Raw genomic sequence first — 26,767 nt, forward strand, 5'->3', positions numbered from 1 at the left:
TCTCCAGCAGACTGCCCTGAACGCAGAGCCAGACAGTGGGCTGATCCCACAACCTGTGAGATCATGACCTGAGCTGAAACCAAGTTTTGGATGCTCAACCGACTAAGCCACCCAGGTGCCCCAATACAACAAACATTTGTAAATCTACCATCCATTTACAGCCACTCTTCAAAGTTTACAAAATTATTTACTTAAAAGGAAAAATAATGTAGTCATGAAGTACTATACATATCTTCTTACCTGATACTCATAATATGTATATGCGTTTCCAAATGAATTTAAAACACACTCAGATATTTCAGCAAAAACAAACAGTAGCAGATAACCAAAGATAACCACATGTCCCAAACCACATCTGTTTACTTTCAAGTTCTTATCTTAGGCTCTTAAACAGGCCAAGGGCACTTCAGTTGGGAAGTACAAAAAAGAATGGAGGTGGGAAGGAAAAGTTAAAAGAAGGATCTTATGCTTTGTGGAAGGAGTTTAGACTGAGTCTTATGAAATAGCTCAATACTGAGGCATATACTAACCTATATTGCTCTCTAATTGCTTCATAAAAATAAGTCTTAAATGGCCAGTCATACCAGAGGCAACCTGAAGACGGGGACTTTACTCCTTATTTCATCTGAATACCATCACATATAAGGCAAAGAGTAAAGTTAAATAAATAGTACCGAGTTGATTTTTAAGCAATCGTTTGCCTTCACAGTCTTCACGCGTCCCTGCCAACCCATCAACACTTCTGTACCTTACTGGGGAGCCACGGCAACAGGGGCACAGTGTTTGATTCTGTGTGGCAGGACAGCTAACTCATAGTCCTTTCTACATAGCTCTCTTCAGAGGCAGAAAGAACCATAAGAATCTACCCAAAGTAGTAAGACGGGCGGTGGGGAAAGGGGAGGGTGTGTAAAAGAAGAAGAGAAAAAGAAAAAGAAAGCAAGTGTTGAGAAGAAAGAAATAAAAATAAATGTTATCATTCATAGGTATGTATTCCAGATAAAAATTCCAAAAGAAATTATAACAAGTTATTGGTGGCAGAAATAATAACAGTTCAGAAGGGTTGTTGATAATATTCAAATACAAATATCAGGAACATTTTAGATAATGACAAGAAAAAAAATCAGTAAATGTAAATTTTAAAAATATACCATGTACAATGATAACTAAACTATAAGGGCTCTAGGAATGAAAATATGTAAGACCTTTATGAAAGAAATTATAAAAAGTTATGAAAAACATAAAAGACTTAAAGAAATGAAGAGCCATACCATGTTTCTAGATGGAAACATTAATGTTATGAAGATAAATTCTCCCACAAGCTGACCTATAAATGCAATGTAATAATCAAAATCCCAAGAGAGGTTTTCATGAAACTTGACAAGATGTCCTAAGAACTTCACATAGAAAAGCGAAGGGCTAAGAATAGCAAAGCAATTCTTAAAAAAGAACACAGTGAATGGACTCACCCTGCCAGGTGTCAAGACTTATAATAAAACTAAATAAAGCTACAGTAAAGAAAACACTGTGAAACCAAGGCAGGGACAGACAGACTAATAGAACAGTCCACAAAAGACACACAACACATAAGACAACTTGACATAGGACAGGGGCATTTCAAATCATTAAGAAAAAGATATATTATGCATTGAATGGTGCTGAGGCAACAATTTATTCAAATGTTAAAAAAATAGTAATAATATAGGTTTAAAAAATCAGCTCCTGGCAGACTAAACACCTAAATATAAAAAACAAAACTTCAGAGAACTTCTGGAGAAGACTGTGGAGTAGAAGGAGCCTAGGCTTACCTTGTTCCACAAATACCCCTAGATAACACCCACATCAATGTAAATAACCCAGAAAATGACCGAACACTGGCAGAACAGACTCTCCATAACTAAACATAGAGAAAAGACCACACCAAAGACAAGAGAATTTACAACAAAGCTATGGTAGTCAAAACAGAATGGTGCTGGCACAAAAACAGACAGAACAGAAGAGAAAATCCACAATTATATGGCCAATTAATCTTTGACAAAGCAGGAAAGACTATCCAATGGAAAAAAGTCTCTCCAACAAATGGTGTTCAGAAAACTGGAGAGCTATATGCAAAAGAATAAAATTAGACCACTTTCTTAGACCATACACAAAAATAAACTCAAATGGGTTAAGGACCTAAATGTGAGACCTGACACCATAAAAACCCTAGAAGAGAACACAGTAAATTGTCTGACATAAGCCATAGCAACATTTTTCTAGATATGCCTCCTGAGGCAAGGAAAACAAAAGCAAAAATAAGCTATCGGGACTACATCAAAATAAAAAGTCTCTGCACCACAAAGAGAACAACCAACAAAACCAAAAACAACCGAATGAGTGGGAGAAGATATTTGCAAATGACATATCCAATAAAGGGGTACTATCCAAATATATAAAGAACTTATACAACTCAACACCAAAAAACAGATGAGCCAATTAAAGATGGGTAGAAGATATGAACAGACATTTCTCCAAAGAAGACATCTAGATGGCCAACACACAAATAAAAAGATGCTCAACATCACTCATCATCAAGGAAATGCAAATCAAAACCAAAATAAGATATCACCTCACATCTGCCAAAATGGTTAAAATCAAAAACACAAGAAACAACAAGTGTTGGCAAGGATGTGGGAAAAAAGGAACCCTCATGCTCTGTTGGTGGGAATGCAAACTGGTGCTGCCACTGTGGGAAACAGTATGGAGGTTCCTCAAAAAATTAAAAATAGAACTGCCCCATGATTCAGTAATTCCACTACTGAGTATTTACCCGAAGAATATGATAACACTAATTTGAAAAGATATACGCACCCCTATATTTAGTGCAGCATTATTTACAATAGCCAAATTATGGAAGCAGGCCAACTGTCCATTGACAGATGAATGGATAAAGAAGATGTGGTATATATATATATATATATACACAGTGAAATATACTCAACCATAAAAAAGAGAAATCTTGCCATTTGCAACAACATGGATGAATCTAGAGGGTATAAAGCTAAATAAGTCAGAGAGAGACAAATACATACAATTTCACTCATGTTGGAATTTAAGAAACATACAAACAAAAAAGAGACAAACCAAAAAGCTGACTCTTAACTACAGAGAACTGATGGTTACCAGAGGGTAGGTGGGCGGAGGGATGGGTGAAACAGGGAAAGGGGATTAAGAGCACACTTATCATGATGACCACTGAGTCATGTACAGAATTGCTAAATCACTACATTGTACGCCTGAAACCAATATAACACTGTATATTAAAATTTAAAAAAAAACTTTAAAACTTGCCAAACAAAATACAAAACAATTCTCTTTATATCTTCTAAACAATACACAAAAAGTACAAATCATAAAGGAAAGATGATAAATGTGGTAAAATTAAAATTAATGATAAGTTTATCATTTATATATCACTTGAAAGACCTCTTAGAAATGCACATGAGAATTATCTACTAAACTATGAAATACCAATGTATTTCACAATCCAAACCCCAAAGTTTCAAATTCAATAGATCTGGAGCAGAGCCTAGGAATCCATGTTGTTGAAAAACTACAGAGGTAATTCTGATAAACATTTTGTTAAGACCCTCAGACCAAAGTGAGGGTGATACAGTGAAGCCACAGTATCAGGCATTGAAAAGAAGAGAATTAACTATTCCATCTGCCCACAAGGAGTTTATGGTCTGATATAAGAGACTGGATATGTACATAAATAACTGTAATTGGGACACCTAGGTGGCTTAGTCAGTTAAGCGTCTGCCTTCAGCTCAGGTCATGGTCCCAGGGTCCTGGGATCGAGCCCCACATCGGGCTCCCTGCTCAGCGGGAGCCTGCTTCTCCCTCTCCCTCTGCCTGCCACTTCCCCTGCTTGTGTGCTCTCTCTCTCTGACAAATAAATGAATAAAATCTTTTTAAAAAATTGTAATTTACTGTCAAAAATAACCAATTCCACAGAGAAAACCATTAAACGTCCCACAATTTCATATTTCAGATGCGACTTCCACTCCCATCTTCTTCCAGGAAGAAGTTATACAGGATTAACACGTTAAGTTATTCTCTTCACCTCTCTATTTGCTCCTCCCTATAGGAAGAGTAACTTAGCTAATGCTGAGAACCTGAATGCCATTACACAGAAGTAAATGGGAAAAAGTCATTGTTCACTGCATGGCTCTTGGTGTACATTAGTGTTTGTTCTCTCTCAAGTCTTTTAGAGAAAGGTCTAGGTCTGCAAACCCATCACTTTGGTGCTGGATCGCACTCTCCTGAGCTGGACAGAGTGTTTGCAGGGATTATAAGGCAGGCAGGGAATTCTTATGCAACTGGCTAAGTGTGCTAGGCATTTTCTCTGCATTCTCAGCTTTTCTCCAGAGAATTTTTTTGAGGGGAAGGGAGGACAGTGTAGGAAGCCTTACCACATTTTCCAATCCAGACATTAGCAAAAAAAGTTCCAAATAAAGTTAAAACTATTGTTTAATCAATATCAGGCTCTTTTTGTGTTCTCAGTTTATTCAGAAATCAGAGAGACAGAGGAGTTTTTAAATGGTATCACTAAGAACAACAAATATTATTATGGAACAGAGAAAGGTATGAGAGGTTTCCTCCGGCTGAAAAAGCAGAGAAGGATGAACGGAGGAAGTAGTTTTGAACAGAGTTATATTCTATAGGCAGAAAAAAAATGCTTCGGAGCATGTTGAATTATGCAAAGGAACAGTATCAGAAAAAGAATGCAAAAAGAAAAAGAAGAAAAATTTACTAAAAACCTGAAGTTGATTATATGACTAAAATCTTAGAGAAGAATTTCAGTTCTGGAAGAGACTTTGTTCAGTTTGGCTGGAGTATATGGGAGAGAGATGGGAGCTCTGCACCAAGAGGATAACTCTAGAAACAAGGTACACATGTACCAATGCGAGAGAGACCAGAAGAAGGAATCTAATCAGGAGATTACTAAATCCAAGCAAACTTTAATGAGGGTGCAGAGAAAAGAGAATGAATGAGAACTATATCATGGAGGCAGAATCAAGAGAATTTGCTAAATAATTATACATGCTAACAAAAAGTATCTCCATTACTGTTTTTTGTTTTTCTCCTATGCATATGTCAAGATCAGGAATCAAAGAAAGCCAGTAATTTTAGCTATATCTAGAATAAATACTTTTGCAAAGTATTTGTCCTTCAGGATGACATTTTCTTTTCTAACACAAAGAAAAAGTATATTTATAAAGAGTATCTTCTTTACTTTCTCAAATAAATTATTTTTTAAGTTTATTTATTTTTAGTAATCTCTACACTCAAGGTGGGGCTCGAGCTACAACCCTGAGATCAACAGTTGCATGCTCTTCCAACTGAGCCAGCCAGATGCCCCTCAAACAAATAGCTTTATTTTTTTTAGATTTTATTTATGTATTTGTGAGAGAGAGTGCATGCATGAGCAGGGGGGAGGGGCAGAGGGAGAGGGAAAAGCAGATTCCCCACTAAGCAAGGAGCCCAATGCAGGACTCGATCCCAGGACCCTGGGATCATGACCTGAGCCAAAGGCAGATGCTTAACCGACTGAGTCACCCAGGCGCCTCAAACAAGTAACTTTAAACATGACTTAAATACCTTGTTTCAGGAAATGCAAATTTAAGTTACCACTTTAACATGAGAAAAATCAAATTAATTCCCAGAAACAATGAATCTTGTCTGGAGAATATGAGTGAACAATATCCCTTAAAACAAGTTATGAACATGTGACACCAATCTACCTGTAACCACGCAACTTTAAAATAATCTTAGAACAGGCCTCATGGGGCGTCTCGGTGGCTCAGTCAGTTGAGCGGTTGAGCATCTGCCTTTGCTCAGGTCATGATCCCAGAGTCCCAGGATCAAGCCCCAGCTTGGACTGCCCAATCGGCAGGGAGTCTGCTTCTCCCTCTGCCCTTCACCTCGCTTGTGCTCTCTCTCACTCCCTCTCAAATAAATAAATATAATCTTAAAAAAAAGGCCTCATAAAAATGCTAGACTATAATATGAATAGATAACAAGTGTTTACCATGTACCTATACTAAAATGATACATGTTAAAAGAGGCAAACCAGAAAAAAAAAAAAAAGAGGCAAACCAGAAAACAGACTCTTAACTATAGAGAACAAACTGAGGGTCGGTGGAGGGGAGGTGGGCAGGGAATAGGTTAAATGGGTGATGGGTATTAAGGAGGGCACTTGTGATGAGCACTGGGTATTGTGATGAATCACTAAATTCTACACCTGAAACTAATATTACACTGTATGTCAACTAACCAGAATTTAAATAAAAACTTAAAGGAAAAAAATCAAATAAATAATAAAATGATATAGTTATCTCACTCAATCTTCACAATTCTATGAAGTTGATCCTAATAGAGTCCTCCATCTTACTTATGAAGAAGCTGAGTCTAAGAAAGGTCAGGGCTTGCCTAGGTTTCTTAGCTACTAAGCGTCCTAGAGCCGGGACCTGAACCCATGTTTACCTCCAGAGCCTATGTTCTTAATCATTAAGCTATACTGTCTATAATTGAAATCATATTGGATTATTTTGGTTTGTACCTTCAAAAATTACAATAACTAAATGATAATTTAACAATTCTCTGAAAAACTACATATAAACATAATGCTTACGGATGCTGTTAGCTGGAAGAACTTAAACACTAACGGAAATTTACACTGTTATTTCAAGTCTGTGCATCATATCCATGCTCTCACTCTGAGTTACAGTAGCAGGTGTATACAAAACATGCCAGAAAAAAAAATGTAGTGACCTAAATTTAACTTCCAGGGCTAGGAGTAGCACAGAATGGCATTTGTGAGTCATAGGCTTTTAATATGTAGATATAATGTGCTGCCCTCTAGTGATTTCAATTCCTTGCATTTAACACTGAACAGTCTCAATAAGTAAAACATTTTTTTATTAGAGAATTCAAATCTTCATTTCATTTTATAGTCGGAGTAATAGAACAAATAATTATCATTTAAGCCCCAAGCAAACTTTTGATGTGTAAGAGCAAATATAGAAATACAGCTGACCCTTAAACAATATGAATGTTAGGGGCGCCAACTCCCACGCAGTTGAAAACCTGAATATAACTTTTGACTCCCCCGAAACTTAACAAATAGGCTATTGTTGACCAGAAGCCTTACTGATAATATAAACAGTTGATTAACACATATTTTGCATATGTATTTTATACTGTATTTTTATAATAAAATAACCTAGAGAAAAGAAAATGTTAAGAAAATCATAAGAGAAAATACATTTACAGTACTACACCATATTTACTAAAAAAGATCTATGTATAAGTGGACCTGAGCAGTTCAAACCTGTATTGTTCAAGGGTCAACTGTACATCCAATAATGATTTACTAATTCAGAATGGTTAAGGAAATACCAGGACAGAACACTGCAAAAGATGAATTAGAGAATAAAGAGTGGTTATATTTTATGCAAGGAATTCATGCCTTAAAACCCTGCCTAATTCAAAGTTATTTTCCTACAGGAAGAAATATAAGAGGGGTTGAAGTAGATCACAGCAACTGTGCTGTATTTCTTTTTTCAAGCATAGTTTTAAAGCACAGTAAATGACTATAATAAAAACATTTTTTAAAGAATGCTTTTAAAACATTTGTAGTATTTGTAGGAAGTTTTTTGTAATGCTATCCCTTTCCAAATATCAAAAGTATTTCCTATTTTAACACAGATGACAGCTTGGCTTAGGAGTACATTAGTGGTTGTAACTTTATTTAAGATTTTATTTATTTATTTAAAGAGAGAAAGAGCAGGGGGAGGGGAAAAGGGAGAGGGAGAGAGAATTTCAAGCAGATTCCAGGCTGAGCACAAAGCCCGATGCAGGGCTCAACCCCAGGACCCCGAGATCACAACCTGAGCTGAAACCAAGAGTCAGCCGCTTAACCGACTGAGCCACCCAGGTGCCTCAAAGGTTGTGATTTTAGCCAAGTTGCCAGAAGTTTTTAATTTTTAAAATAAAAGTGTGCTCTTGCTTTAATTCTGCTAGTGCCAATATTTCCAGCATGCTCAGTACTAAATTAACAGCAAGAATATCAGCAGTTATTGACCTTTTCAGTGCTTTTAAAATTTAATGACCACTTGGATGACAATATTACAAAATATAAAAAAGGCTCTAAACTTAACAACAGAAGTAATAATAATAGCAGAATCACTAAAACCACCTGCAGAAGTTTCTGTGCCGATAAACGTTAGTATGGTTCATAGGACATTTATAAAGGATAGTTAGTATTTCCAGTTACCAGCTGAAGTGACACCACCTATAGCAAACAGTTTATAATTCACCAGGCCCAAAGCTTTGAAACTAAGTGATTCTTGATGAATTTTTAAAAAGTTTTTGGGATTTGCATTATTCAAAATTTTTAGTATAAAGTGATGTTGTGCACTAATTCAAATTCATGAAAACTTACTTAAAATTAGCTTAAAAAGGGGGCGCCTGGGTGGCTCAGTCAGTTAAGCATCTGCCTCCGGCTCCAGTCATGATACCAGGGTCCTGGGATTGAGTCCCACATCGGGCTCACCACTTGGAGATAAGCCTGGTTCTACCTTTCCCTCTGCCACTCCCCGTTTGTGCACATCCTCTCTGTCAAATAAATAAAATCTTTAAAAAAAATTAGCTTAAAACAACCATACTGTATTTTTTTTAAAAAATTTTATTTATTTATGTGACAGAGAGAGACAGCGAGAGAGGGTGCACAAGCGGGGCCGGCGGGGAGCTGGAGAGGGAGAAGCAAGCTCTCTTCGGAGCAGGGAGCCTGATATGGGGCTCAATCCCAGGACGCTGGGATCACGACCTGAGCCGAAGGCAGACGCTTAACCGACTGAGCCACCCAGGCACCCCAACCATACCGTATTTTTAATAGCTTTACTGATATATAATTTACATATCATAAATCTCCCCCTTTCTAAATGTAAAACTCAGGGGTTCCTGGGTGGATCAGTCAATGAAGCATCTGACTTTGGCTCAGATCATAGTCTCAGGGTCCTGGGATCAGGCTCCATGCTCAGTGGAGAGTCTGCTTGTCCCTCTGCCCCCCGCCCCCCACTTGTGCTCTCTCTCTCTCAAATAAAATCTTTAAATAGATAAATAAACAAATGTACAATTCAATGACTTTTAGTAAATGTATAGAGTTGTGCAACCATTATCATAATCCAATGCTAGAATCATACTATGTGTTTTTTCAACTGTTATTAACTTCACCTACCTAAAGTAACCAAATAATTCATAATACCAACAACTCAAAAGTTTTTGGATCTGTTATCTTTAAAAAAGAGAATAGATTTAATTCACTTTTAATTAACACTGTTATCTAAAAAGAGAAACGCTAAACATACTGAAAGAATCGTGCTGAGGAGGAATTAAACTGTCCTCCTCGTAATATTGTCTACAGTGTTAACTTGGCAGACTACTATAGATAGTGCAGATGTAAAATTAAATAGAGTCCCTGTTTATATTTTGAACTCCAAATTAGTGAAATAAGTTTTGCTGAGGTTCTATGTAGTCAATAAAACCTGACACGTGACTTCTAAAACTAAGATGATTTACAAGTGAGTATAAAGACTTATACCTGTCTCTCTCATTCTCTCTCTCAAATAAATAAATAAAATCATTAAAAAAAAATAGAAGGGGCGCCTGGGCGGCTCAGTTGGTTAAGCGACTGCCTTCAGCACAGGTCATGATCCTAGAGTCCCAGGATCGAGTCCCACATCGGGCTCCCTGCTCAGCAGGGAGTCTGCTTCTCCCTCTGACCCTCCCCCCTCATGTGCTCTCCCTCTCATGCTCTCTCTCAAATAAATAAATAAAATCTTAAAAAAAAAAGACTTAATGGCAAATACTCGCCTACAAAATAGCTCAGTATCAGCAATATTTCCCCAAAAATGTGAATTGATATTAGCCTTTTTTTTTAGAGGGGGAGTAGGAGGACGGGCACAGGGAGAGGGAGAGAGAGAATCTTAAGCAGGCTCAATCTCACAACTCTGAGATCATGACCTGAGCCAAAATTGGATGCTTAACCGACTGAGCCACCCAGGCGTCCCCATATTAGTCTCTTAAAAAAAAAAAAAATTTACATTTTCCTAAATTAATGGTTAAGTATATAAATACACACTCATTTTGGCATGATATATAAATAAGTATTCCATGATCTTTTTGTGATCAAGATGAAAAAATGTCAAAGTAGAATCAGTTGAATTTATTGCTCGTTGAACCCAACAGTGTCTTGATAATTCTTAGCGACATAAGGCAACTTGAAAGTATCATACCTCAGATCCCTGGCTCTGGCTTTGCCCACTTTAAGATGTGATATTGTGATGTGATAATATATATTCAATCCCAATTCCTGACAAAGAGCTCCTAAAACTCTTAGGATCTCCTAAGTGATGGGGGTGAGGGGAGCATCTTTGTTATTCATAATAATCTCCTATCACAACCACACCAGAATTTATGCTAATGAGTGACTTCTGGAGGTGGGGGATGGTTGCCAAGGGACCAACCATACGACTAGAAGGCTGGAATTTTCGGCTCCAAACCCAATCCCTGAGGGGAAAAGAGCTGAGGATCACATTAATCAGCAATGGTCAATGATTTAATCAATCATGCCTCCATAATGGAGTCTCCATAAAAACCCTAAACTAGGGTTCAGAGAGCTGTCAGGTTAGAGAACACATCAAGGTATTGGGAGGCTTGGGGCACCTGGGTGGCTCAGGTCATGATCCCAGAGTCCTGGGATCGAGCCCCGCATTGGGCTCCCTGCTCCGGCGGGAAGCCTGTTTCTCCCTCTCCCGCTCCCCATGCTTGTGTTCCCTCTCTCGCTGTGTCTCTCTCTGTCAAATAAGTAAATAAAATGTTTGAAAAAAAAAAGTATTGGGAGGCTTGTGCACCTGTAGAGGGCATAAAAGCCCTGGGCCTATTCCCCATACCTTGTCCTATGCATCTCTTCCATTTGTTCCTGAGTTAGCACCTTTTATAATAAACTGGTGATAGTAAGTAAAGTGTTTCCCTAAGTTCTGTGAGCTGTTCTAGCAAACTGTCAAACTTAAGGAGGGAACTGCAGAACTCCTGATTTACTGATGGTTTGTCAGAAGTCTGGGGAACCTGGACTTGTAATTGGCATGTGAGTGGAGGGCAGTCTTGTGAGGCAGGGCCCTTCATCTGTGGGGTCTGTGTAAACTCTGGAAAGTTAGTGTCAGAACTGAATTAAACTGTACGACATCCAGTTGATGTCTAAAGAGAACTGGAGAATTGCTTCATATGGGAAACACATATTTGGTGTCAGAAGTGTCGTGAGTAGAAGGTAACAAGCTTTCCTTTAAATATTTTGTGTTAATGGTTTCGATGAGAGCACTGATGACCAACTAGACCAAACTGACCAAACTAGAGACTGATAGATGAAAGGGATATCAAATCAAAATCTAAATAAATGATCTTAACAATTCGGAATGATGACTCAGAAGTGACAATTTAGTAAGAATAATAAATATAACATCTAAAACTTGGGCCCAAAACAACTGCACAAGAATAAATGAGAGAAGATATAGCTTAACAACAAATCTAACAGTAACAAAGAACTTACAAGTTTTAGTAACTATAAGCTCAACATTAGCAATGTTTGAAAGCTAATGCAGTCCTTGGGCTCTGATTATAATGTCCAGAATTTCTACTTCAAGATAGTAGGGCATAGGCATTTACTTCTCCTTCTTCCCAAAGGCCCACTGAAAACGACAGAAAAGGGGCGCCTGGGTGGCTCAGTCAGTTAAACAGCTGCCTTCGGCTCAGGTCATGATCCCAGGGTCCTGGGATCAAGCCCCACGTCAGGCTCCCCGCTCAGCGAACAGCCTGCTTCTCCCTCTCCCTCTGCCTGCCGCTCTGCCTACTTGTGTTCTCTCTCTCTCTCTCTCTCTGTAAAATAAATAAATAAAATCTTTTTAAAAAATGACAAAAAAAACTAATGGAAAAAATTATAGCATCACTGGACAGGAGGAAGATGATATCACTGGACAAGAAATTATATTTTTTTAAAGATTTTATTTTTTGGGCACCTGGGTGGCTCAGTTGGTTAAGCGACTGCCTTCGGCTCAGGTCATGATCCTGGAGTCCCGGGATCGGGTCCCGCATCTGGCTCCCTGCTCAGCAGGGAGTCTGCTTCTCCCTCTGACCCTCCCCCCTCTCATGTGCTCTCTCTCTCTCTCATTCTTGCTCTCTCAAGTAAGTAAATAAAATCTTTAAAAAAAAAAAAGATTTTATTTTTAAGTAATCTCCACACCCAACATGGCACCTGAACTCACAACCTTGAGATCAAGAGTCACACACCCTACCAACTGAACCTGCCAGGCACCCAAGAAATTTTAAATACCTTGAAATTAGCAAATATAGGAATAAGGTAAAATAAGAACATCAAAAAACCCACAGTCTTCCTGAGTGTCCCAGAGAAGTTCCAAATTCCAACCCAATAAACACTGTTACCCTATACCTAGCACTTTTTATGTATTATTTCATTTAATCCTCATAATTATTTTGAAAATAGGTATTATATGCCCATTTCTCAGATAAAGAGGCTGAGGTTTAGACAAGTTATATAATCACACAGCTTTTAAATGGTGAAGCCAGGAATTGAACCCATTTAGTGTGAATCTGGATTCTGCTTTCGGTTATTATGGAGATACAGGCCAAAGGGCACTCCATTAGAGTAATCATTAAAATACTATACTAAATTCAGCTGCTACTGGGGGCCCTGGCTAGCTCAGCTGGAAGAGCATGCAACTCTTGATCTCAGGGTCATGAAGTCGAGACCCACATGGGATGTAGAGATTACTAAATAAATAAATAGAAACTTTAAATTCAGCTGGCACTATCTCCCTCAGGTAAGAATAGTAGCTCTCTTCTTTTGTCCTTGGATTAAACCTTGATAACTTCCTTCTACAAAATGAGTGAATATGTCTAGAGTGCCTAGGGGGCCTGAGAGAGGAAGAAAGATGCAAGAGTTAATCTCAGATCCTCACACACATATGGAAGAAGGAAAAATTTTTTAAGGAAAGGAAGATCCACATTAAATAAATACCACCACAGGGACGCCCGAATGGCTCAGTTAAGCGTCCAACTCTTGGTTTCAGCTCAGGCCATGATCTCAGGGTCATGAGATCAAGCCCCATGTTGGGCTCTTCACTCAGCACGGAGTCTGCTTGGGATTCTTTTCTCTTCCTCTCCCTTCCCCTCTGCCCTTCCCCCATCCCATTCATGCATCTGCACACCCTCTCTCTCTCTCTCAAATAAATAAATAAAATCTTTTTAATAAATAAATACTGGGGTACCTGGGTGGCTCAGTCGGTTAAGCGTCTGCCTTCGGCTCGGGTCATGATCTCAGGGTCCTGGGATCGAGCCCCCAAGTCGGGCTCCCTGCTTAGCAGGGAGTCTGCTTCTCCCTTCCCCTCTGCTCCTCCCCCTGCTCATGCTCTCTCTCTCATAAATAAATCAAATCTTTAAAAAATATAAATAAATAAATAAATAATTACTACCACAAGAAATGTTTCCTTTCTTTAGCAGCTGTGGGGTTTCCAGGCTGCTTGCTCCACGATTATATCTCCTAAAGGGAACTTTGCCAGTAGGCATACTCTGCTCACAGAGTTCACAGTCAATCATCCCATTCAAGGAAGGTATCTGTCTTATAAAGTAGTGAGGAAATCTAGCGTGGTGGTTCGGAATATGAACTCTGAAGTTAGCCTGCCTGGGTCCAAATATGGGTTCTGTCATTTAATAGCCATGCAACTCTAGGGAAATTACTATCTCCTTTCCTCTTTCCCCATCTGAAAAATGAGGATGATAACTTTATTTATCTTATATTAAGTGGTTGTGAAGATTAAGTGAGATAATTTTCACTCAGTGTAGTACCTCAGGGAAAGAAGAAACTACAATGTATGTAAGTGCTCAGCAAAGGGCCCTGCATATGGTAATATGCAAGCAATTGCAGGTGTTAGTTATTAAGTACAGGACAGAGGGGAAAGGAGATAAATTAAATGACTGCTGAGAAATCTTCTAACCTTGAAAACCTATCAAATTCTTAAGAAAAAAAAATATAATTTCATCAAATAAGACAAAGCAAATTCCGAAACAGTGAAGTATTCACTGAAATCGGATCAATACTTGGTTTAAATTCACTCCTGAACCTCTGAAGTTATTTATTAACATCTTTATTTATGACTCTTAGCCATAAGTTGCCCCCAGTAATATACATTAAATGTGTAAAATGAATTTGGATTTAGAGAATAAGGAGAGCTAACTTACTTCTAAGCAATTCTGATCAGTATCAACTAACAGATATAACAGAGGTACTCTCCTACCAGAATCCTGACCATAGATTGAGTTGTTTCAGTCCAGAAGTTCAAAAATGGAAACTTTCAAAAAGAGAACAATTTCCAAAGAACTCCCAAGAAGGAACAAAATATAACAGCTTCATGTCAACTGGAATCCTCAGGGCAATAACAGGACAAGGCACTGCAGGAAAAAGCCAGTCAGCTTAGAAGCCAGTGACAGCCCAGGTTAAGATATGGGTTGGGTTGGGAATTTATTCCAAACCTAAGCTAACCAAATTTATGGATTGATTATGGGTTCCACTATAAAAATCCTACCCATTTAGAGTTCCAAATTAACAATTTACTCAGAAACAACCTGAAGGCTCTAGAAATTAAGCCATCTGCCTAGGGGACTTCTTGTCCAGAACAATGTGAACCCAAAGCAGACCTTTTGGGGAAGCACCTAAGAAATCTTTATAACCTGATAACCTAAAAAAAAAATCAGAGATGGACTTTGCCAACCTCCATGGTCAGTGGAAAAAAGAAACTTTGGGCATGCTAAACAGAGCCAAATCTGAGACGCACATTACAAGAGTAACAAATACAAGAACTACACACCTACATGATCCTTACCATGAGGCTAGAAAGAAATTGTAGGTAGACAATTAGAACAGTGAGGGCAAAGCCTCCATTCCTAGAATTAGACATTAAGCCTTGGGGCTCTTTTCCTCTCCCCTCCTTACACTTATAATTTTTTCCTACTCCTTTTTCTTTGTGGTTTTCCTTGCCACTTAACTACTTTTCTATCTTTTTCAGTTGTTCCATTCCATTGTTACACTTGAATTCTTTTAGAATTCCTTCTCTCTGTCCTTTCTAAATGTCAATATAATAAGTTACAAAAGAAACCATGTAGAAAAAAACTATAAATATAAAAAGAAGGCTTTGAAAAATTCTATTTGTTGACATGACTACTGTCTACTTTTTTCCTGGCCTGTAACCTCCACATGTCAAAACATTATGCCTATGATAAGAACAGAGAAACTATTTAAAAATACTCAAACCTAATGAATAATTTTGTTGACAATATAGTATGAAAAAGGAAAGAGCAAATTAATACAAAGAGGCTTCATATAATACTATGACATATAGACAATAATTCTTTTAAGTTTTTTTTTAGTAATCTCTATACCCAACGTGGGGCTCGAACTCATGACCCTAAAGAGTCACACACTCCTCCAACTGAGCCAGCCAGGCACCCCTACACAGTAATTCTTAATTCTAATATGAATAAAATCTTTTACCTAAATAACAATTCCCCTCAAACCTAAAAAAAATACATTTTTACCAAAAAGAGATGCAATGTAATTTTGTCTTCATTCTTTGCAACATTTACAGACTTCAAGGAAGCAATTTAATCATTCATCCCTATGAAGACGTTACTTTAAGAAGTCTTTTCCAAAGTTCTTTTCTCTTGAAAATATAAAATAAAATGGTATATAATAATGTATGTCCTGACTGCTGATATGAAAATCTAGCCTGCAGTTAAAATGGGGTCCAAGAAATAGAATCACTTAAAATATTTTAAATGTATGCCATGAGCTACATGCACATTTTTGAGATGTGTCTCTGTCCCATTTTTATATTATTGTTTCTTTTCTTTTTTTTTTTAAAGATTTTATTTATTTATTTGAGAGAGAGAGAGAATGAGAGATAGCACAAGGGGGAAGAGGGTCAGAGGGAGAAGCAGACTCCCTGCTGAGCAGGGAGCCCGATGCGGGACTCGATCCCGGGACTCCAGGATCATGACCTGAGCCGAAGGCAGTTGCTTTACCAACTGAGCCACCCAGGTGCCCTATTATTGTTTATTTTCTTCCTCTCTCCAACACTTGGACTGGGATTCTTTCCCTTAGAATATAATTTTAAAACAAAGTCACAATCCTACCTATGGTAAGCATTTGACATTAAATCTTAAGGGCATTAAGTTCACTCTAGAAAAATAAAACTGAAAGAAAAAAACAGTAAATATGATAGAACCTTTTTCTCTTACTATTTTCTAAAAAATATGTAATCATATTAATACCCTTAAGCAAATGATTCCAAGAATATAAAAGAAAAAATTCACACATTTCATAAAAACCATATAAAATACCCATCTTACCGATATCATTAACAAGGGAATTAGAATCAGATGCCCCCAGGGTAGCTTCAAACTCCTCTTGGAGACGATATGCTCTTTGCAGCAGAGCTTCAAGTTTATGGATAAATTCAGTACTAATAATATCCTACAAGGAGAGAAAAAGTACACACAGCAAGTATTAGATTCAAACATTAAAATCCTCAATACCTTTCACTTAAATGAAAGGCCAGAGAAAGTGTGGAATGATGCGCAACGACTGTTGGGTGGTTACAGTGCTTGGTTCTAGCTGGGCCTTTGGCCAGGTCACCTCAGTTCTTAGGGATTCAGCTTCTCTATCTGTAAATTTAACGGTGGGACTCGATCAGGTGTTTTCAAAGTAAGATCCCTGACCAGCAGCATCAGTATCATCCGGGAAGTTGCTAGAAACACAAATTCTCAGGGCCTACCCCAGCCTCTGAATTAGAAACCCAAGTCTGTTTTAACAAGCCTTTCAGATGATTCTGATGCACTAGCCAAGATGATAAGTACCAGTCCAGTTCAAACTCTATGTGACTTTTATGAACATAATACCACTTAATTAAACATAAAGTATAAAACAGACTTTTAAAAATTCCTTTAGAAATCATATTAGCTTAATCCTACATATTCTTGGAAAATCAGGGAACTTGATTATGAATTGCAAATTTGGGATTTAATAATTCACGGAACAGAAAAAGCCCAATAAGACATACCCCCACATAATCCCAAGGGAGACAAAAAAAAAAAGAAACAGTTGTATTAAATGCCACAAAAGTACACTGAATCAACATTAAACATTGCTCAATTCTTCCAATATTATAAAGGCCATTCTCAGATAAATCTTACATCTACACTTTCTTCGGCAATGGCATCTCCTGCACCCAATTTAATGGAACTACAGGCTTCATCCTCAGCCTGTCTATTTCGAAAGGTGAGAGCCTGCTCCCATCGACGCAATGCCTCTTCAAACAACTCCATACCTATGAATTAAGAACAGAATAATTGTAAATAAGAAAAACCAATGCCAAAAGAAAATTATTATGGGCTAGAGTCTTTCTCATATAGTTATCAACAATGGCACAGTCTGACTATAATTTTGGCACTAAAGAATAATTTTATGTTCACCTCATTTCATAACAGAATTATAATTTCCCAATATATTCTAGGTCTATAGTTCTAGTCAACCAAAAATCAGAGAGAAATAACCAATATGCTTTCTTTTTTTTTTTAAGATTTTATTTATTTATTTGAGAGAGAGAGAGATAGCGAGAGCAGGAACACAAGTGGGGGAGGGGGGAGGTGGTGGTGAGAAGCAGGCTTCCTGCTGAGCAGGGAGCCCAATGTGGAGCTCGATTCCAGGACGCTGGGATCATGACCTAAGCCAAAGGCAGATGCTTAACCGGCTGAGCCACCCAGGCACCCCATAGAATAAAGTTTTTCCATCTTTTTTCCCAACAAAAGGTTTCTTAAACTACATGATACCAACTTGTTGATTTGGATGGATAAATTGCTCAGTTAAAAATCTACAAGACTGTTGGAAAACCCATCAAGGGTTACAGTTCAAGTAGAAATTCCATATCCCCTCGGCTAGACAGCTTTTATGGGGGGAAAAAAGGTGAGTATGTGCTTCTTTTTCTCCAAGTAAAAAAAAGTCTTACCAAAATAATTATGTACTTCAAACAAAACGAAAATATTTCAAAACTTTAATTTTTCTAGACATATAAAAGAAAAAGATCTTTAAAAGTTGCTTGATTTGGGGGTGACTGGATGGCTCAGTTAGTAAAGCATGCAACTCTTGATCTCAGGGTCATGAGTTCAAACCCCAGGTTGGGCATGGAACTACTTAAAATAAAAATAAATAGGGGTGCCTGGGTGGCTCAGTCAGTTAGGCATCTGACTTTTGGTTTCGGCTCAGGTCATGACCTCAGGGTCATGAGATCAAGCCCTGCATCAGTCTCTGCACTTAGTGCAGAGTCTATTTGAGGTTCTTTCTCCCTCTGCTCTACCCCTCCCACTGCTTTCTCTCTCTCTAAAATAAATAAGTAAATCTTTAAAAAGAAAAAAAAAAGAATCAACAAATCAGGTTAGATGAGTGTAGCAGATTGAATAATGGCCACCCAAAGATGTCAGGTCCTAGTCTCTGGAACCTGTAAATGTTACCTTACAAAGAAAAGGGGTCTTTGCAGATGTGATTAAATTAAGGAATTTAACATGGGGAGATTATTCTAGATTATTTGGTGGACCCTAGATCCAATCACAACTGTCCCAGTAAGAAGCAGAGGGAGATTTGGTACACAGAGAGGAGGTGATGATGGAAGGTACAGATTGGAGTCACATGGCCACAAGCCAGAAGCCATCAGAAGCCGGGAAGGGCAAGTAACAGATATTCCCCTAAGCCTCCAGAGGAAGCATAGCTCTAATGATACCTTGCTTCCAGCCCAGTGATGATTTTGGTGTTCTGGCCTCCAAAACTCTGACAGAATACATTTCTGCTGTTTAAATAACCAAGTTTGTGGTAATTTGTTAGAGCATCCTCCAGAAACTAATATAATAGGTTTTGTTATGTACACTAGATTCAACAGATATAAGAAATTTCAAAATTATGTTGCTTTCCTTAAAATAATTCATCATTCTTTAGTTTAAATGTGAGTATATCTTAAAACTTTTTTATGTTATTCCTACCCATCAAGTATAAGTTCTCAGGAGTGGTCACAGGAATATTAACAAGTTTAATATCATCTTCATCTGCTTTGTCCCAGGAGTTAGAATTGCCGCAAGCACAGCTATGACAAGAATTGACACTCTGGACCTAAAATTAAGATCGACAAAAGTTACTTCAAAATCTCTTTTGTGACACTATTTTGCCATCTTTTATATTTTTAAGTTATTTATATAAATCCTATTCCTGGTAAAACAACCCATGTAATTCCTACCTGAAGAAATAAATCTGATTATATTCAGCTAGGAGTCATAAGACCCTAAGAATTTTAAGCCTTTGTTTGCTCAATAATACACAAAGAGTATTTCAAACAAAAATCAGTTATTTCCAAAAAAAGTCAAGCAGTTATTTTTATAGTTTACTGTTTTATTAAGTATTTACTTATAAATTTTATCCACACTTACTTTGGTTTGAGGTAACTAGCTTATTTCCTTTTTAGAATTTATTAACAATGCCGATTCTCTGCTAAACAATAACTAAAATTGAAAAAGCCTCTATCATCTTCCCTTCTCTAGCAAGATGCACTGAGCCAATCATTTAGGTCACCTCTATGCAAATGACTACCTAGTCTCTACTTCCAGTTTTGTGTCCTTTTTAAATAAATCTAGGGGCGCCTGGGTGGCTCAGTCAGTTAAATGTCTGACTCGTGATTTCAGCTCAGGTCATGATCTCATGGGTCATGAGATCAAGCCCTGTGTGGGGCTCCATGCTCAGCGGGAAGTCTGCTTGGGATTCTGTCTCTGCCCCTCTCCCCACTCATGGGCGCTCTCTCTTTCTCAAAACAAATAAATAAATCTTTTAAAAAATAAAAATAAAGAAATCTAGCCCTTTTTTCCATCTGGTGGAAATATTTGGGGATTCTACTCAGTTCTTCTACTGACTATATCGAAAAGGAGCTCTGGGGGTGCCTGGGTGGCTCAGATGGTTAAGCAGGATCATGGGATCGAGTCCTGCATTGGGCTCCTTGCTCAGCGGGAAGCCTGCTTCTTCCTCTGCCTGCCGCTCCCCCGCTTGTGCTCTCTCTCTCTCTGACAAATAAATAAATAAAATCTAAAAAAAAAAAAAAAAAAAGGAGCTCTGTATCTTCCCAAAACAAAAACTTTTCCTCCTCTCAGGTTCACTAATAATACTTCCATCCCCATAATTTCCCAAACTAGAAAACAGAAAGTCATCTTTAACTTCTCTTCCCACACTTCTCATATCCAATTACCAAGTTTTATGGACCCTGTCCCCTCCTTTCCACATCTGTTCCTTGTTTGGGCACTCAGTAAAAGGCAGAAATCTGGGTCCATAGCTCTGGCACTGGAATGATGAGGTCAGCTTAGGCAAGTACAGTAAAGTGATTCTAAAGACTTTCTACTCAAATTTATCATGAAACCCCCTTTCTCTACTTAGTAGTTAAGAAGAACAGCTTCAACTTTCAGTTGAAAAGTTTCAAAACAGAGGCACTTGTCTGACAGATTATAGAGTAAATCCAGATTATAGAATGGGCATATATTTCATTATCCTGCTCAGTTTTAAAGAGGAACTAAAAGCCTGCAGGCCTTTGATCTAGATGTTCCTACCATAGAATAGCCTTTAAAAATTTAGTGTATTTTTAGGCACTTAAGAATGGGGCAGCTATATATTCCAACAAAATATAGAAGGTACAGAATATGGTGTTCAATAATTATTTAAAATAATGAATATACATGATGGTAGAGGCATACCCTCCCAGAAGTATGTATTTAAGAAATTACCAATGTTGTTTGTCTCTAAGGAAGAGAACCAAGAGGATCAGGGACACATTTATCACTATACATTTTTTTTTTGCCTCTTCTTTATTTAGTAGTAAATGTATATCCTACTTATTTAACAAATTTTTTAACTATATTAAATTTCACCAATACTAACTTTATTTCTCACTTGTCAATCAATACTATATTAATGCTCCAAAGAACAAGGTGAGAAACTCCACATTTGGCTTCAGCAAGCCACACACTTTTACCTACTCAGGCTCATCATTTTGTGACCTAGTACAAAGTCTGGCTGTTATCTTCCAGCTTTTTTGCAGAACATCTAGTTTTAAAGCAATACTTCCACATCAACACTATTCTACAGGATCCTGTGTGTCCACATCACTTACTCAAGAAAGTGGAACCAAACTGGCTGGTTATTCAGCAAAAGGAAAATTTTACTTGCTTTAAGAAAACGGACAAAACCAGATAATTTAAGATTCTTTCCATACTAAGAGCTATCTATAATTATATGACATTTAAACAAATAGATAATAGACACAAAAGTAGATCTATAAAATAATAAATTATTTTCGTTACTTACGGAGGCTAAACTCTGTGCAGAACCTGAGTATTTACTGAAAAGTCCTCCATTAGCATAGTTACAAGACTGAGATCCTTTGTCTTTGGCAGAACTTAAAGATAATGTCAAATTCTGTCTACTACTGGAACAACTTGAACCTACCAAACAAATATATCAATAATATTAGAAGTATTAGTCCAATGATAAATTTCAGGTAAAATCTCAGTAAAAGTTTACATTATATTCATTCAGAAAGCTTCTAATTTTAAAAGTCACCTCACTCAATTGTGTAAATTATTAAATGTACACCATTATTAAAATCTACATCTCTTCACAACTGCTTTTAACACTGCTAAATTCTGCTTCTTTAAGAATAAAATATTCACCTAATTAATTAGAGCAATATTTGACTGATCTATTGTAATCAGTATAAAAATACTGGCAACTAGGGGTGCCTGCCTGGCTCAGTTAGTGGAGCATGTAACTCTTGATCTTGGGTTTATGAGTTCAAGTTCCATGTTGGGTGCAGAGATTAATTAAAAATAAAATCTTTAAAAAAAATACTGGCAATTATGGACCTTCAAGTTATAAATTTAACAAAATAGGGGCGCCTGGGTGGCTCAGTCGTTAGGTGTCTGCCTTCGGCTCAGGTCATGATCCCGGGGTCCTGGGATCGAGCCCCGCATCTGGCTCCCTGCTCAGCGGGAGGCCTGCTTCTCCCTCTGCCTCTCCCTCTGCTTCTGTTCCCTCTCTTGCTGTGTCTCTCTGTCAAATAAATAAATAAAATCTTTAAAAAATAAAAAAATAGGGCGCCTGGGTGGCTCAGTTGGTTAAGCAACTGCCTTCGGCTCAGGTCATGATCCTGGAGTCCCGGGATCGAGTACCATATCAGGCTCCCTGCTCGGCGGGGAGTCTGCTTCTCCCTCTGACCCTCTTCCCTCTTGTGCTCTCTGTCTCTCATTCTCTCTCTCTCAAATAAATAAATAAAATCTTTAAAAAAAAATAAAAACAAAAAATAAATAAATAAATTTAACAAAATATAAGCACTTCCTTTCCTGAGAATTAAATTACACATTACAATTAGTTTTTATAGTTCTGTCTCCCCTAACCATCTATCTATTAAACTATGGCAGACGCTGTGTCTTAGTTCATCTTAATGCAACAGTTAAGACACTCCTCATTTCCTGGAATTATATGACCCTGAGCAGGTCACTTAAGTTCTCCTTATCTCAGTTTTCTTTATGTTTAAACACTAATACAGGATGTAGTCCTAATTCATAGGATTGCTAAAGGTAAAATAATGAAGTGAATACACAGCATTTAGTACTACACCTGAGATCTAATAAAATCTCATTAAGTGAGAGCCATCATTACTGTAATGTTCACTGTACTTGGCACAAAATAGTCATTCATTGATTATTTACTAGATAAATTAATCACAAAAGCACATGATTCGTGGGGGCACCTGGGGGCTCAGTCATTAAGTGTCTGCCTTCAGCTCAGGTCATGATCCCAGGGTCCTGGGATCGAGCCCCGCATCAGGCTCCCTGCTCAGCCGGGAGTCTGCTTCTCCCTCTCCTGCTCCCCCTGCTTGTTCCCTCTCTCGCTGTGTCTCTCTCTGTCAAATAAATAAAATCTTAAAAAAAAAATTTTTTTTTAAAAAGCATGTGATCCTCTAATAAATTAAAAATAATTAAAAATAAAAAAAAGAAATTCAGCATGCTCAAGAAATTATTGTTATTAATACACTTTGGCAGTATGTACTGTATCTCTAACAAAAACTATGGATCTTTTAAAGACCAGCAATTCTACTTCTACTTATATACTAAGATAATAATCAGACAAGTATATGCAAAGCAAAAAACACATTCTAAAGGGAACAAGAGGGAACTGCTTAAATAAATTGGTGTATATATTTACAAATTTAACACTAGGTACATATTAAAAATAATAGCATAGAAATACATTTGTTGACCTAGAAAAACATTCTTACATATTATCAAATATTTTACAAGCAGGCTACAAAGGTATAATCATAATTTTACTATATACCATTTATTTGTACATAATATAGAATTTTATGTCTCAATATATTTAAATGCAAATAGAAATGGATATATGCCATAGTACTATCAGTCATTACTTCTGGGTAGCAGAACATCAGGTGATTTTAATTTTTTGTTTGCTTATCTGTATGTTCTAATCTTTCTAAAATGAATCTGTATTATCTGTGAGTTAAATATTAAGGAAAGGAATTTCAGAGACTAACACACTGAAATCACTCCAGTTATGATTTATATATAAAATTTCCTTTGTAGACTTAATTCAGCTATCTCCACATACCTTTGTCTGATGCTGCTCTTTTAGTGTATTCAAGTACAAGGTGCTCTGGTTCCCATGGTAGTATTTTTCCTTTCTTCTTTCCACGTCTTCTTTTAAAGTGATGGGCCAGAAAAATTACAGATACAGCACTCACTGCAGTTACCACAAACAACTTTTTTGCTACTGGTGAAAATTTTATCTGGAAAAGATGCAGGTAGACTGAAAAAAGCTTCTTATATTTGTTCACTTAAAATAAAGATGTAAGAACAAAACTTATTCTTAAGCTAAAAGTGAATACTATATTAGTACTAGTTCTAAGTACTACCGAGAGAATATTATATCACACTCTTTAAATGACAGCTAGCCCAACCTGAATTTTAAAAACAAGCAAAATGTATTATTTATTACTTTCTGAAGTTCTTAGGTAAACAATATTACCACAAAAGTCAAAAGGAACACAAAATGATTCAACCCCATTAAAACCTATTGAACTAATGATTTTCCTGCAACTAAATGTCTGAATCATTGCAAGATTTTAAATTACAGGAATAATTAATTCAGAGTTTTGCTTTGTTTTGTTTTTGTTTTTTGAGTAGGCTCCATGCCCAGCATAGAGCCCAACGTGGGGCTTGAACTCACAACCCTGAAATCAAGAACTGAGCTGAGATCAAGAGTCAGACGCTTAACCAACTGAGCCACCCAGGCACCCCTAATTCAGAGTTTTAAAACAAACCAACTTTTTTTTTAAACTATCTGGAAATCTGGACAAACATGAATTAACTCAATTTCTTTTTTTTAAGATTTATTTTATTTATTCATTTGAGAGAGACTGTGCCACCCAGGAGCCCCAAATTAACTCAATTTCTAAATGCTATCTGAATAAGCCCTTTTATGCATGAATTATTCAACAAATATTTACTCAGCATTTTACAATGTACCACACTGTGCTATGAAAATTAAAATTAAAATCTTACTGCAATTTTCTTCAACAAGCAAATATCAATGCCTTTCAATGATCAGGAAGCACTAGGTATAGAGGACACACATCTTGCCTCCTTCAAGCAGGGTGCTAATAGTAGAGACAAATATATTCACAGATAATTACAGTACAGTGTGATAAATACAGTAGTATAAGTATACACTAAGTATCAACATCAGAGCAAGAGGTAATTAACTTTGTCTTAGGGGACAGACACTATCAACAGTAAAAAATACAGGAGAGCAATAAAATAAAGCCATAGTCTTGAGGTGTAGAGCACTGGAAAGAGTGTCACTTCCAAACTCACAATAACAAAAAAGCCAGACAAATGGCAAGTTTTCATTTTTTCTTGGACCCATCACAATGCTGAGGTCAAAGGGCAATCAACTGGCCCTAAAGAGACACAGGTATCTCTGAGATAGGACATAAGCTCTGGCATGCAGAGATAAAACACAGCAGGACATCAGTAAAATGAGTTCAGCTAGTTTGCCTGGTAAATTGGTAAAGACAGTGTGCACTGGTGAGAGAGGATAAAGTACCCCCGGGGAGCAGGGGGGATGCTGCAAAGATAGGGGTAATCCATACTTTTTGCAGGTTTTATCTTCATGAATCCCATCAGGCTCTACTCACAGAAAAGACTGCTAGAGCCCTAAGTCTCCCTAATGGTGTAGAACTGGAAGGAAACAGGAGTTTTTGTGGAGGGGCATGAACTGCATCAATACCCTTCTCTATACCTTCCAAAGAACAAAAGACTTAATCTGTGGGATGCAGCTTCAATTTCCAAAGGAAATTTATACCATTAAATGCTTATATTAAAGAAGAAAGATATCAAATCCATAATCTGAGTTTTTGCCTTAAGAAACTAGAAAAAAGAACAAATTCAATCCAAAACAAGCAGAAGACAGGAGTAATAAAGACTAAACAGAAATCAATGAAATAGAAAGACAAATCAATAAAAACAAAAGTGTTTAAAAAAACCAATAGGTTCACTCCCAATAGGTTTCAGGGGGAAAAAATAAAACTGACAAAGCTCTAACCGGTCTGACCAAAAACAAACAAACAGAGAGAGAGAGAGAGAGGGAGAGAGAAAAGACACATATTACCAAAATCAGAAATAAAAGAGGTGTCATCACTAAAGACCTTACAGATATGAAAAGGATTACTATAAACAACTCTATGCCCATAAATTCAACAATTTTAGATGAAATGGACCAATTTCTTGAAAAACAGAAACTATCAAAATTCACTCAGGAAGAAATAGATAGCAAAGAAACTGAATATGTAGTTAAATAAAACCTTTTAACAAATGATACGGCAAATTCTACTAAGTATTTAAGAAAGAAATATCAATTCCATTCAATGAGGGAATACTTCCCATTTTTTGAAGCCAGCATTATTATTAATATCAAAACCAAGGACATTACAAAAAAATTATGGGGTAGTATCTATAATGTTGATTTTATAAAAAATCCTTCACAAAATATTAACATATCGAATCCAGTGATATATAAAATGAATACTATAGATGATCTAGTAGTGTACATCCTAGGAATGCAAATCTGGTTCAACATTCAAAAATCAATCAATGTAACTTACCATAATAACAAACCAAGAAGAAACACCATAATATAATCTCAATAAATTCAAAAAGAACATTTGAAAATATTCAACATCCACTCATGGTTTTTAAAAAACTCAGCAAATTAGGACTAGAAGGTGTGTGGCTTAACTAGTGTCCCCCCAATATTCACATTTACCTTGAATATCAGATTATAATCTTATTTAAAAAGAAAATCTTTGTCCATGTAATTAAGGTAAGAATCAAGATGACATCACATTGTTTTAGGGTGGACCCTAAATCAAATGAGTGTCCTTATAAGGGATTAAAGGACACAGAGAGACACAAAAGAGAAAGCCATGTGAAGAGGGAGGCA

General features: G+C 37.0%; 1 protein-coding gene across 1 annotated transcript in view; it reads right to left on the reverse strand.

Annotated features, from left to right (window-relative positions):
* MIGA1 (mitoguardin 1) overlaps positions 1–26,767 on the reverse strand; it is an 89,267-nt gene that overhangs the window by 48,154 nt on the left and 14,346 nt on the right. The window contains exons 3-7 of the mRNA XM_028102595.2: positions 23,876–24,053; positions 21,554–21,690; positions 19,198–19,324; positions 17,362–17,495; positions 16,519–16,642 (exon numbers count right to left, since the gene is read on the reverse strand). Of these exons, the coding sequence (XP_027958396.1) occupies positions 16,519–16,642; positions 17,362–17,495; positions 19,198–19,324; positions 21,554–21,690; positions 23,876–24,053 (700 nt within the window). The remainder of the gene's footprint in view (positions 1–16,518; positions 16,643–17,361; positions 17,496–19,197; positions 19,325–21,553; positions 21,691–23,875; positions 24,054–26,767) is intronic.

The sequence above is a fragment of the Eumetopias jubatus genome, unplaced genomic scaffold, assembly GCF_037043125.1.
Source record: "Eumetopias jubatus isolate StellerSeaLion01/CBP00866 unplaced genomic scaffold, mEumJub1_p1.0 scaffold_4, whole genome shotgun sequence".
In the NCBI taxonomy this organism is placed as follows: Eukaryota; Metazoa; Chordata; class Mammalia; order Carnivora; family Otariidae; genus Eumetopias; species Eumetopias jubatus.